Genomic DNA, 13,845 nt, shown 5'->3' on the forward strand with positions numbered 1-13,845 from the left:
TTAACATGGTATTGCAGCCATGGGAATGAAGAAGTCAGTATCTGAGAACCTCTTAACTTTTTTGGAACAACCAGCATCCATGAACTACACAGTAAATAGCTACGTTAGGCTCTTAGTGGATTTTGAGGCCATAATTTGTAAAAGTTGATTCATTTAGGATCACTTATACTCTCTTCCCATTGAAATCTCTAGGTTTCAGGCTGAAGACTTTAAGTCAAGTAGACTGTAAGTTAACAACAAGGCTTTAATATTGCCCTGAACCAGGGACCTGAAAAAAAACATAAGCTACTGTTTGTGAAAGCACTGGTTTCTAGTATGTCTAAATAGAGACCGTCTTGCCAGTCAAAATAAAAGAGAGAATTCAGGTGTCAGATACATCAGTGTGCAGGAAAAACTAGGCCAAGGCTTGCTTACACCTCTTACAAACTGTTGTAGTTCTATAAAGTGAGATTCGCTTTTAATTTTATGCATTTTATAAAGAAAATGCTGCAACCTGTTAATATGCACTACCCAAAATCATCTTATTTCTAAAACACAGGAAAAAATATTATAAAGTATGAATACAGAAAGGACAGTAAAAAGAAATTGCACTTTGGAGACCTTTTAATTTTTAACCTGTAGGTGAATATGTGATATGCAAGATCCGTGTGCTAATTGCTCCCAGCTTTTTGTCTTGCTGCATAAAAGAGCCTGCATATCAATGCGGTTACAGAATGCTACATTTTTTTCCTCTGTGCTTAAAGAGTTGATTTTAACCTATTAGTTATAAAAACAGGTAGATAAAGCCTTGAGGATTCTGCATGAACAGAAGGGTCTTTGTGACTTCCTAATAGTTACTTACTTTTTATTTTTTATTATTAATACTTTTTATAGGAGTGCTTAAATGTCATATGTAACTGTGGGTTCTATAGCGCTGATTACTTTGAACTCATATAGTAGGAAGTCGTTGCCCTACAGAGTTTCTGATTTAACAGCACGTTAAGTCACTGAGTTTAACCCCACATTTTAAGTGCCTCTGTGTTTCTGTGTAGAGTTGAGGCATGATTAGTACGTCATTTTTATTCCTATAAGTGGTACCTTTAAAATAATTTGTATAGTTTTCTTGTCATTGTTAGGCACAAAATCTGTGCATCTGGTTTTATCATGATCAACTTTAAAGAAGATAGAATAATTCTGATTGGAAGGGACCTGCAGAGGTATCTAGTCCAGCGCCCCTTCATCCCACCGGGCCTTGGAAACCCCCAAGAGCGGAGACTGTACAAGGTCTCTGGGCAACCCATCCCACCACTTGTTGGTGACTGTTCCCAACCTTCTTCTCGCATCAGATCAGACCCTGTCTGGTTTCAGTGGATGTCCGCTGTCTCTCCTCCTCCTGCCTCTCACCACTGTCTCCTCAGCAATGCTGGCAGGCTGCTGCTAGGGCCTCCCGAAGCTGTCTCTTCTCCAGGCTCAGCAAGTCCCTTTCCCTCAGCCTCTCTTCGTAGAGCAAGTGCTCCAGCCACCAACCATCTCAGTGGATCTCTGCTGAGCTTGTTCCAGTTTATCAACTCTGTCTTGTACTGAGAGACCCAACACTGGATAAAATACCCTAGATGCAGTCTAACAACTCCAAATAAATGGGGGTTATGAATGACTTCCCTCGGTATATTGCTTGTGGTCCTGTTTTAATGCATCTTGGGATGGTGCTGGCTCTCCTTGAGCTTGCTCTCCGCCAAGATCCCCAGACTGTTTTCAGCAGAGGTGCTTCCTAGCCAGACAATCCCCACTCTGTCTTATTGTAAGGAGCCCCCAAAAATTTGATTAACCCCAATAAACCTATTGAAATGGCTTTAAAAGAGAAGAGGTAAGACAGCTGTTTCTTCAAGAATGACATAATGTACTTCAAAAATCTTGGGGTTTCTATGAAAGAAATGTAGAACATCCACTTCTCTGAATCTTTGCTGTGATCTTTTCATCAAACACGTATTTGATATGAAAGGTACAGCTATGTGACCTGGAATACGGTCAAATAAGAGTTGAAATTGGCCATTGATAGGTAATTTATTAAATCTTGTGAATTAATTCGGATATTTAGCGAAGGGATTTTGATTTCTCTAACAGCTGGATGAATGTCATGGTAGGTGTTTCATGCAGCATATGGACAGTAGAACCGACTAAGCATTTTCACTTTAACCAGAGATGATCTGATAAGTGTTCACTAGCATTTCTGGTCTGATTTAAACTTCTAAGAAGCAGTCATTAAATTCGCTCTTAATGCAAGGCAGCACTGTTTCTATCCTTTAGAATTCTGTTAATAGTAAACATTCCCTTCAGAAATTAATATATATGAGTGTATTCATTTTGTTCTTTCACTATATGCAAGATCAGATCTGAGATCAGAGACCTTCCTGAAAAAAAGAAAGCATAAAAATATTTAAAGGATTTTTAATAATGCGGTAGTATCAGATGTGGTATTAGCAGGCTGCATTTTAATGCCTGGTTTGAAATTTGTTATTTAGAGACGAAGACATGCAAAGCCTGGCTAGTTTGATGAGTATGAAACAAGCTGATATTGGAAATCTAGATGATTTTGAGGAAGACAATGAAGAAGATGAAGAAAACAGAGTGAATCAAGAGGAAAAGGCTGCAAAAATTACAGGTTGGTTTTGACACAGGGATGGTAAAATACAGTTTCTCTGCTAATTGCCAGCTGTGTTCCATGGATTTTATCCTTATGCTTTATTTGTATTTAACTTTAAAAAAATCCCAGCCAAAACAAAATTTAGGATTGTTTGATTGAAGAGGGACCCATTCATAAATCAAAGTTTAATATTTGTGAATTTAAGAGCATCGATTTGTGTGCGTGCGTGTGTCTGTGTGTTCTGGTTTTAGGAGAGAATGCACTAAGGAGGTAGCATTTTAGGGAAGCAATGAGCCAGTATGAACAGAGGAGTAAAATGATGGAGGGAAAGGGTCAGTGAGCGAGAAGACAAGAGGGTGAGCTGAAGTGAAATAATGAAGACAGTTAGAAGACAATTTATGAGAATAACTGTGAAATGAGTTGTGCTGTGGGTAGGTGCTGAGGTTTTGCTCAATAACATGGTAATTCCAGGCAGCATGCTTCTGCCTTTTGGTTGGGGGTGTCTTGTGGTAATGAAATGAGGAGGCTGTTAAAGGACTTTAACTGCATTTGATAGTGAAGTTATTTGAGATAATATAACCACATTTGAATTGCTGATGAAAATGCTTAATGTGTCCAGGATAGCTAAACTAATCGACACAAGTCAGATCAGGATGTGATGATGTTAAATTGTTGGTAGAGATCATTACGTAGTATCGCTCCAGATGAGTTCTGTAGGAACTCTCAGTGTAAAAGAATCAGGAAAAGACAAATTAACTTCTGGTGCCAGCCTTCATGCCTGCCAGTGTTCTTTAAAAATGTCTGTTGAAATAAAGGGATCCTTCTCTAAAGTGGGGAAGAGCATCCCACGCAGAGAAGTGAATTGTCAAAACTGTTCTTGAAAATCCAGAGGCATGTTGGTTTGGTGTTAGGTAGCATTATGTTCATCGCTTCTTTTTGAGCTTTTGTTGCGATGAGAAGGTTCAGACTGAAACAGTTAGAACTTAGTTATATTTAATGTTGAGAAAGGATGCAAATATGTTTTCTCCATGCTCTACATGTTCAATTAAATATTTTGTACCCTGACTAAATCTCTACTTATGCTGCATGTGTCTGGCACAGAGCGGATCGGAAAGTCCAGAATTAAATATTTGAGACAGAGATCATGTACTATTGGTCAGGGAGCAGAGATATATCAGTCTGGTCATACTGAAATCATTCTGCAAGGTCATCTTCTCCTTTCCCAGTGTAACCAGAATAATTCAAGTGTGGGTCAGAACACCAAACAAAACCTGAAATGTTCAGGAGTCCGTCCAGTAATCACAAAGAAGAGAAGGGCATATAAAGGAGAGGCTACGTAAAGTCTACATAAACTATTGTGCAGAAGTATTTTATTAAGATATGACTAGATACTGCACTGAGGACTCCTACAGAACACCCATGTGCAGAAGGACAGTAGGTGAAAAGCAGCGGATCGTGTTCTTCAACTTTATTGATTTTGTAGCATTCAGCATCTAAACAAGCCAACAAATGATTTCTGAACGGGCAAAAAGCTGATGTAGATTAGACTAGTCTGTCCACTGTCTTTTGGCTGTGGAGTAAACGTCCCTGGAGATAGATGGGGAAGGGTGATGTGCAGCACAAGGTCCTAGCTCGAGCTTAAAACATGAAGGCATTTCAGCTTTTCTACCTGTTGTTGTAAAGGACAAAATTACCTGTTCTAAGCAAACATGACAATACCTACTTGAAAGGCATATGCAGTAAATAGTTCTGAACTACACTATATCTGCTCATTGTTCAGCCTGTTCTGATAATTTTCTAATGATACAAGATGGGAGGGTGGGGCTTTTTGTAGATGCATCGTTAAGGGAACCTGAGGGGGGAGAGGTCAGCGTTGGACTTTTTCTTCTTGTGTTGGCTACAACAGCTGCGTTGCTTCATTAGCCTGGCTAACTTTTCTCACGTTAGACAAGGAGAGGGATGTTGAAGGAGAATGAGTGCATGTAGTTTCCCAAGCAAATGGGAGAACATAAAACATAGGGCAGTAAGTAAGCTTTAATAAATAAAATGTAAGGGATCTATTTCAACATGTGTTTGAGACTGATTTCACTGGCAGTTGGAGTGACTCCTGTAATAAATATAATGAATGGGAGAAACTAATAAAACACAAGAAGAGCTAAGGAACCAAGGGAGAAAGAGGTAGGAATCATTGTAGAAAACCAGGAAGAACTATAGAAATAAGGAAAATGGAACAACACTGCTGTAGTGAAGTTCTCTCTCTAAAATTTCTTTCAAAAATAATAGTGTTCACAGAATCCCATAAAGTTAATCGAGGAAGTTACATAACCCTTTTGAAAGCTTGCTGCTCCCAACATTTTCTCATCTGTTGCCCTGTTAGGGTGTTGGCAGCCAAGCGAACTGGAATGCCTTCGCTGACTCAGAGTCCCCTGCAGCAAATCACTTTGCCTTGGTGCGCCTGTTTTCCCAACTGTAAAATGGGGATACTGGCTGTAACTACTTCACAGGAACGATGGGAGTATTATGTGGTTAATGTTTGTAAGCTAGCTTTGAAAAAGTAAAGTACAAGTAGTAAACTAGAAAGGGATTATTATCCTACCTCTGACTCCAGGTCTTCTCACAGAAATGCTGGATGACTTGATGACTGAAACTCTGTCATTCTTGAGCCACCACTGCAAAAGGTGCTGCAAATCTTTATCATGGTCACTGCTCCTTCCTGCAGCGTACAAAATTTAATTTGTTTTTATTGGGCCCGAAGTTACAGTTTTATAGGTGAACAAATATATCCACTGCTAGGACAGCAAGGGAGACCTGCAGAATGGGGCTCTAGATGGTGCAGGTGAGTTAGGAAGCGCTGCCTCTCTTCTTGATGTGTTGCCTAACTGTGGGTAAGTATCTGTGCCTCTTTCTTCAGCTGTGAAATACGTGGCGCGTTACTGATCTACCTCAGAAGCACTGTGGAATTTGGTGTGGTCAACATGGGAGCTGTTGCTATACAACTGGCCTTAAGGTCAGACTGAAAGATGTTTTCCATTCAAAGCACTACTGTAATTTAAAAAAAAAAAAATCTCCCTTCGTCTCAGGTTTTCCCCCCCTTCCCAAAATATCTTGTTTAAATTTTTCATGTGTAAAAGCTGTATCTCCACCTAACTGTTCTGGTTTGTGTGAAGTTGAAAATTATGTTTGTAGCCATGAAATACCTTTCAAATATTTTGTTTCTATGATATTAATATAGATTAATTTAAACCTCCCAGAATTATCCTGTCCTTAGTCTTCAGTTGAAGACAAGGAATCCCAACGTACTTGAAGAAACGTGGCTTAACTCACAAACTGAAGGTAGTAATAAATATGTTGCTTCTGCTAATATTTTGACTGGTACTTAGAGCCTCATGCTGAAGTTAATAGTTGCCTCCTGGTCCATCTGCACAGGAGCATGGTGACTGTCCTAGGGTGCCACATGGACTCAGTAACGTGCCCATGTACTACCTATTGCAGGATCCTGCATGCCAGCATATTTCAAGGGCAGACTTCTAGAGAGCAGCATGTGTAACCCTTTCTTGCCATTTGCAAAACCATACCTCTCTTGTAAACTTCTGATATATTTACTGTTTTTTCCTTTTGGTAGCACCAAGCTGCTATAAAAAAAAAGAGCAAGAGAGAAGAATGGCGTGGGGGGGGGGGGAATAAAGGAGAGAAAAAAAAAAAAAAAACAACACACCAGTGATTTATATGACATACTTGTAGAACAAGCTAATATACGTTTGTAGATAATGAGATTTATAAAAGATAATATAGGACATAAATCTCCAACCTACCATTTCCACACTTCAAAATATGACATAAACCATTTAATATTGTAATGAGAAACATTGTAGTGCATATGGGTGTTTAGGTTGGCAGATAGAACCAGGTGATTCAGACCACATCAAAGAATTCCCTCTTTTTAAAGCTCTGAACTTAATTTGTTATTTTCTGACAATAAAAACTGAATTGTAATTGTTTTGGGTTTTTCACATGCTGGCATAATAAATTGTAAATCATGTCAGCATCTCAGCCTGTTTTAAACTAGTAATTCGTTTGTGCTAGAGTTTTATAAGGTCAACTCTGTTTTATTTGAGTAGAGCAAGGTATTTTCCATTATGTATCTTGAGTCTTAAAAATTCCCAGAAGATAGTATTATATTGTTAAGATCTCTAAGGCGTATATATGATCTTCCACTGAGAAAGTTAAGAGTTTTGGGGCAGTTTTGGTCTTATTTTTTAGGACAATAGTCTTGTTTGTTGGAGCTAAAAATAAGGAAATGGGGATGGTAAAATGAAATCTGTATAGATAGATATAAATGTAATCCCATCTAAGTAGCTTTTTGCTTTAAGGTCACAAACAATTAGGAAGTGCGGTTAAGAGGAATTCTGCTGCGGCTTTGTCATTGTCAGCATAGATTATGTCCAGCAGACATTGGCAGAATAAATAATTTCACTTGGCAATTTGCAGACTGGCATATCTTTGCAAAGCAATTTAAATTTGCAGAAGTTTTTAACCATATGATTGAAATATTGTCAGGTTCTGGACTCTGATTTTGGCTTCAGGTTCTTTCTGCTGTCTGTGAAGGCATGAAATTGAGTTGTGTTAGTGTGTCAGCTGGTGAAGGTGTTGCCCAAGTTCCCCTTGCTTGGAAGTTCTGGGTGGCTGTGGGCACCAACATGAGTTGGGACAGTCATGATACTACTCAATTTTCACCTCCGTTTGTTATCTTCCTCCCTGTAACTAGTTCATAGATCGAAGATTACTCTGTGAGAGTCAGTGGCAAACACTTGCTTTCCCAAACAAAAGCCACATGAGAAAAAGTCAAGTTCAAAACCACAGCAAGCTAAAAGTGTTACGAAGAAGTAACTTCCTGCTTATGCAGGAAATTGAAGTTTAGAGGAAATCCAAGAATGATTGGCATGAGAAGTGTGCAGTAAAGGCATCTCTGTAGCTTTAACTTCTGGTGACACCAGAAGACATCATCCATTTATTTAATTGGGAAAAGATGGGAGATGGAAAGCCCTGTCAGAGCGACAATGGTAGTCTACAAGCAGGATCATCTATTCTGCACAGGTTTCTCCTGTCTGTCTGTCAGCTGGAAGGACACAGAAGGCTGTCCCCCCTCCACAGACACTTATGCTTGAGCTCTTTCAGAGATGCCCCAGACTCAATCTCCATTACTACAGAAACTGCATTTCTCAGATGCTGTGTATTGGACTACTTTAGGGGGGTGATCAGAGAGGAAATTTTCCCCTTGGGCCAGAAGCCACTAAGATCTAGTTGGTTTTTGGTTTTTTTTTCTTTACTTCCAAAATTACGGACGAGGCAATGTCTTGGCTAGAATTAAAAATAAATACATTTCAAAAATGATTAGCTTGTGGCAATTCAGAGCTCTCCACTATAGATAGAAGGTGAAATAGGATTTTACCACACAGTAAGGTGTTACTCGCATAGCATTACAGGGGCAAATTCAACCTATATATACATTCAGTATGCATTCTCATGGCACAGTACTGCTTGTATAACTATTAGATAAATTCACCTTGTCATAGGTTAGAATTTAATGGTGACTGTAAATGTTAAATAATCAGAGTGTGCGTGTATAAATAAATAAACTATAAAATGCAAGTGTTTGTATTAATTTTCTAGCTTAAGAGTTTGGGAGGGAGGTAAATTGTTCTGGAGCTGTTTTGTGTTGATTGACAGGTGTTTGAAATTCAGGTTTTCTTCACAAGCAGGAAAAGTCTTTAAATTATACCTAGTGCATCTGAATTTTTAACTGTGTGTACTCCTCCTCCTCGTAAAACTAATTACTGTTGCTGACACCAGGAATCTGGCAAGGTTTTGTTTATGTCTGTTAACTGGGTTTCTTATTAATTTATCGCTGAAGCACCTACACAGGTGCTTTGCTGTAGGTATATCATCCTAAGGACTTGTTCTAAATGTATTCTTTTAATTAACTCTCAGTGTCTTCTCTTTTACCGTTTCTCCCTCACTCTCTTTCTTTCTAGTAACAGTGTTCGTTCCACTTCTGTTTTATTAAATGCCCTTGCCTTACATTTGTCTTGACTGGCTTCTATTTACAGAAATTGTAAACCAGTTGAATGCTCTGAGCAGCTTAGATGAAGATCAAGATGACTGCATAAAGCGAGCAAATATGCCTTCAGCTAAATCAGCCAGTTCCTCTGAAGGTCTATGAGCTTTCCTCCTTTCTTTCTGTTTCTGATTGTCTGTATTTACTGTGACCTGTTACCCTTTGACTCCTGCTTGTATTCTGCTGTCGGTTTTATCTCTGTGCTTCCACCCAGCATGACTCTCAGTAATTTGTAGTGTATCCAACAGGTAACAACATGATAGAGAAAGAACCTATCTCCTCTACAGCTCCGTTGTCATCTGATAATGAAGAAGGAAAAAAAAAAAAAATAAAAAAACCCCAGACCCCAAGCCTAAAACATCAGTTGTGCAGTCAGTAATACTTGACCTCTCTAACGTGACAAAATATCCCCTCTCTGATTTTATGTGTGTGTTATTCCAAAAATTAAAATTTCCTGCTGATAGTTAACATGTATGTGAACAAAAAGAAATTGCTGTTTAGCTTTAGATGTTCTGCAACATTTATTTAATGAAGATGATAGAAGGCTTTCTTAGTAGTCATTTCTGTTACATAATGTTCTGATCAACAAATAGAAGTTCCATTCATTTCACTTATATTTTTTTCTCCTTTGTTGGCGTACTTACTGAAGTGTGTTAGCCTAGTTGTGCGGTTCATTCCATACCCTGGTGCAGTGTTTTGAGGGACTGTTGTTACAGGGGTTTTTTGAGCTTTAAATGTTAGATGGACAGTTTGTATCTATATTAAAACAATATTTCAACTTGTTTGTAGAGCTTATCAATAAGCTTAATTTTCTGGATGAAGAGGAGCAAGACCTGGCCAACTCTAGTACAAACCCTTTTGGTGATCCTGATGCAGCAGAATTAAATCCATTTGGAGACCCTGATGTAGAAGGTAATAGATTGGTTTTACATAATTCATTGCTAATTGAAGATGTTTAATGAAACATGATTTTTTCTTTTGTAGGGCTACAAATGAAATATGTTGTTTTGATTAAATACGATTATTGCATGCAGTACTGAGGCAGCAGTAGCAGTGGTCCAGTTGCCACTGAAAAATGGATTTATCATTCGAATCACATCCTTGTGTGTATTTGCCACTGAGGGCTAAGACTTGAACCAGAGACTTTTAGACCTGTCAGGTGTGTTACTAGTACTCATCTCATGTGGCCTAAGTGAGCAACGCATAATGTCAGGTGTCTCTGTTCCATATGGATGCTGGGTGATATCAGAACTTCCTTCACTGCAGTCTTCACTGCATCACAGCTGTTCTTGGTTAGCACTAATCATTATTATCATTATTATACTTTAATTGTATCTCTTTCATTCTTCTTTTTTTCGCTTTTATGGCTTCCTCAGGTAAGCCTTCTGGCATCGTGCCTTGTACCACGTGGCAGGTGTTAATCCCCTTTCCAGACTGACGTGCCCGTTCTTGTTCTGTTTGGGTGAGAAACACAACCCCTGTAAATTTTTAATCTGATAAGACTTCGGCCATGAGGCCAGAAAGGAGCACCAAGACAGCAAGCATCTCTGCAGTCCTCAATTTAATGTCCAGATATGCAGGCTTCCATCTGCTGCGATCAAAAAAATAAGGGTGTATGACTTTTAGTTTGCAGCCGCTTGAAATGCCAATCCGTAGTTAATTCCTCATTTTGAAGTTGTACTCAACCTTTCCTGTTCAGAGCTCCAAGACTCTTCTTCCCACAGAAAATACCAAGGAGCATCTGCCACCTTTGACCAAACCCCAGGAGCCACTCTAATGGTGGTGAACCACCACACGGAGCAGGAGTACAGCCCAGGGTACAGCCAGGGTACAGGTCTAATGAAGGTGCATTTCTGAGCTGCAGCTTCCACCTGTGGTTACTCTCTCTGGACAAGCTGAATGTTTACTCGCAGCGTGACTTTTCTGCCTTCGGAGTCCTCAGAGGCCAACGTGGGTGGTGATCAAAGTGCTGTCAGACTTTGGCTGTGGTGTAGTCTCACAGCTTGTGTTTCTCAAACAGGGACGGTGCTTTGCCTTCTGTATTTGGCCATTGAAGCCGTAAAGCCATTATCCCGGGCTCCTCCTCTCCCCTGTAAAGTTGTCAGGTGTTTCTGCAGCTGGAGAAGTGAGTTGTTTCAGCTTTGTAGGTACCAATATATATGGATTAGGTTCTGGTGTCTGGATCTTTGGCTTTGTTTCCTGTCTGTTCCTCAGCTGTGAGTTCTCTTAGGATCAGGGAAGGAGGCAGAATAACCGGAGATACAAACCACCTATTCTCATACATCTAGGTGTCCATACACAATTTGCTCCAAGAAACTCAGCCAATATTCCTTTCTTCCTTCTCTGCTCTAGAAAGAAGAGCTCCTTTCTCCCTGGAGAAAGCTTTACAAGTCCCATCTTACCTAAACTGCTGTCTTCCAAACCCAGCTTTGCTTTCCTTTCCAGAGAGAACCTGCCTTGGCAGAATGCAGCAGGTGTTCTGACCACAAGCTATAGGGACTAAGAGTTGGTTCCTTCTCATCTCAGGGACAGGGAGACATAAACTGGTGTTTCCTAGTCCGGAGTAGCTTGACACCTCACGTCAAGTTCACAGTGAGCTGCCTGCATCCAAGATACCAGCCTGCTTATGCTCCCAAAAGACTCCCGATATGTGTGGGATATGTTTTTTCAGTCAATTCTGGTCCCCTTGGTGGCATCTAGCCTTTACTGCCATCTTCAGTCACCTTCATGGATACTTGGCTATTCCTCCGGGTCTGTTCTGTGTAGTTGGAGAGTCTCAGGGCTCAGACTGTTGGGTCCCCAAAGAAATCCCATTTTCACAGTGTTGGGCAGCAATTCTGAGTAGTTGGGTGTGTACGTGTACCAAATATTCCTCCCACGCGTTGTCGCCATCATGCAGCAGTCAATGTACAACAACATGACAGTGATTTTGATAAACAGGGTGTCACTAGATTCTCCCTTCTGTGTCATAAGGTGTTTTTTATTTGGGAGGGATGGAGCTTCTGTCAGGTTCATGTGACAGCAGTATGTCTACCTGGAGCACTGAACCAAGTGGAAGATCGGAGGCGTTTCAGGCTATCAGACCAAGAGTGGGACACGTGGTGTGGCATTTTTTAAAGCTTTTACTTTATAAATAGTGGCTCGCCCGGGATTCTTCTAGTCACCTCAGACACCTCTGAGAAGTGCTGGCTCTTCTGCTCCAGAGCTGTTTTGTCCCTACAATGCGCACTGATTGTAGTCATCTTCCCTTGCTTGGCCACCTTGATGTGTGCCTTTCCTCCAGTTGTCGTCTTCTACAGAAGGTTGAGGGGGAAAAAGTGGCGCTGAGACAAATTAGATAAGAGAGTTCTCATCTTCAGCAACGGCAGGAATCTGCAATGTATGTCTGTGGCTGATTGGGTCAGTGTCTCTACATGGGGAACACCTAGACCTCACTGTTTTGGGGAGATTTCTCTTTGTTTTGGACTACATTTTGAAGCCACACAATATTGCAGCTGTTCTCACCCTACTTCAGAAGGCTGCCCTGTTTATTTCCCATTTGAACACAGGTATATTCCCTCATGGTTTAGGACATTTTTTTCTACTTTGAGACCTCACTGGAACTTTCATTGCTGCCCTCTCTTTTCGGGAAGCTCTCTGAGACTGTGACTGCTTGTTTGCTTTTACATCCTTAAGTGAATGTGTTCTTTTTGGTGGCCACCCCAGGAGCTTTGGGAGCATGACAGAGGTTCAGGAATTTAAGGCAGATTTTCTCCTACAGCTTAGAGAGTCACGTTACCTGCTTCACTTGTCTTGTGATCTGCCTTAAATCAAGAGAGTAACCTTTTATGCGTGCAGGGATGAGGTATTTTTCTATTCACTACAGGTTAGTCTGCTTTATCTTTTTGTCTGGACAAGGCAAAAATCTTTAATTTAGACTTTATGGAAGTTCAGAGTCTTTCTGTAGAATTTGTTGCTTAATCTCCCTGAGATGTGCAGAGCAGCCATTTGGAGCCTCCTTTCCTGAGTACTTTGCCATCAGACACTGGGAGGCACAAGGTGCCGTTTGGCAGATATTCCAGGGATATTCCTATCAAGCCTGTAACCTGTGTGCTTAATGAACGAGTGCTTAGAGTCACCCAGGGTATGAATATGTATGTATTGACAGTCACTCAAAGAGAAAGGATGATTACTTGCCAGTAGATACTTGTTTCCTAGACAGATATTTCTTGTGCCTGTTCACAGACTGGCTACTTTCCTTCTCCCTAATCACCTAACCCTGGGAACGTGGGGTGGAGAGAAACTAAAGGTGTGAGTGCTCCCAGGAGCCATGGGTGCGGTGCGTGGCAGAGGGTCATCAGCAAGCTGTCCCTGGATGCTGCCGTGGTTTAAAAAGTCCTTAGTGTAAATGATCTTACACTCGCAGTGGGAGTGAACGTGCGTGTGAACAATTCACCTCAGAAAAATCTTCAGCTGTGTTTCTTGGTTGACATGTCAAATTGAGGCTTATTCCCTCTGCATCAAGTACATCAGCTAGACATTAGAAACCTGGAAAATCAGAAAGAATATATTTGAACAGTATATCTCTACAGCTTTATACTCGACAATACGTAGACACGAGGACTGCCTTTTGGATTGCCTTTTAGTCGTGTTACAACAGAACTCTGAAATCAGTTAATTTTTGTGCAAAGTATTTTACTTGCAGAAGTCAACATATACAACAAATGCAAGTAGAAAACAACACGCTTTCAGTGCTCCAGATATTTTTTTTAATTAGGTGGGGAATGCAAATTTTGAAGTTGCATATGACCAAGACAAATTTCCTGCAACACACTGAGACGTGAGCGTAACTATTTGCTGGCACGGCCTCCTCCTTCCATTTGAAACAGCATTTACTTTACCAACGTGTTTTCTGTACCTTGTGTGTAGACTTCTGAACTCCCTGCAGCATGTGGTATGCTGCAAATGAAAACCATGCTGCGATGCAGTACCAAACCCCAGAATCCTTCTAGGGTAGTCCTAAGCAGAGCAGTACAAGAACCAATACAGAGGAAAACAGTTACTCTGTCCCTTCTCCTTATATTTTTTAATGAAATGTATTGTGTTGCTGGTGCGAGTATTAATAAAATAG

General features: G+C 40.4%; 1 protein-coding gene across 8 annotated transcripts in view; it reads left to right on the forward strand.

Annotated features, from left to right (window-relative positions):
- Positions 1–13,845, forward strand: part of EHBP1 (EH domain binding protein 1) — a 230,914-nt gene that overhangs the window by 89,002 nt on the left and 128,067 nt on the right. For 5 of the 8 annotated variants that reach the window (XM_042795730.1, XM_042795731.1, XM_042795733.1 and 2 more), the window contains exons 7-9: positions 2,499–2,638; positions 8,728–8,832; positions 9,525–9,647. In XM_042795730.1, the coding sequence (XP_042651664.1) occupies positions 2,499–2,638; positions 8,728–8,832; positions 9,525–9,647 (368 nt within the window). The remainder of the gene's footprint in view (positions 1–2,498; positions 2,639–8,727; positions 8,833–9,524; positions 9,648–13,845) is intronic. The other 3 variants (XM_042795732.1, XM_042795737.1, XM_042795736.1) reach the window with 1 other exon arrangement.

The sequence above is a fragment of the Tyto alba genome, unplaced genomic scaffold (genome assembly GCF_018691265.1).
Source record: "Tyto alba isolate M040663 unplaced genomic scaffold, T.alba_DEE_v4.0 Super-Scaffold_22, whole genome shotgun sequence".
Classification (NCBI taxonomy): domain Eukaryota; kingdom Metazoa; phylum Chordata; class Aves; order Strigiformes; family Tytonidae; genus Tyto; species Tyto alba.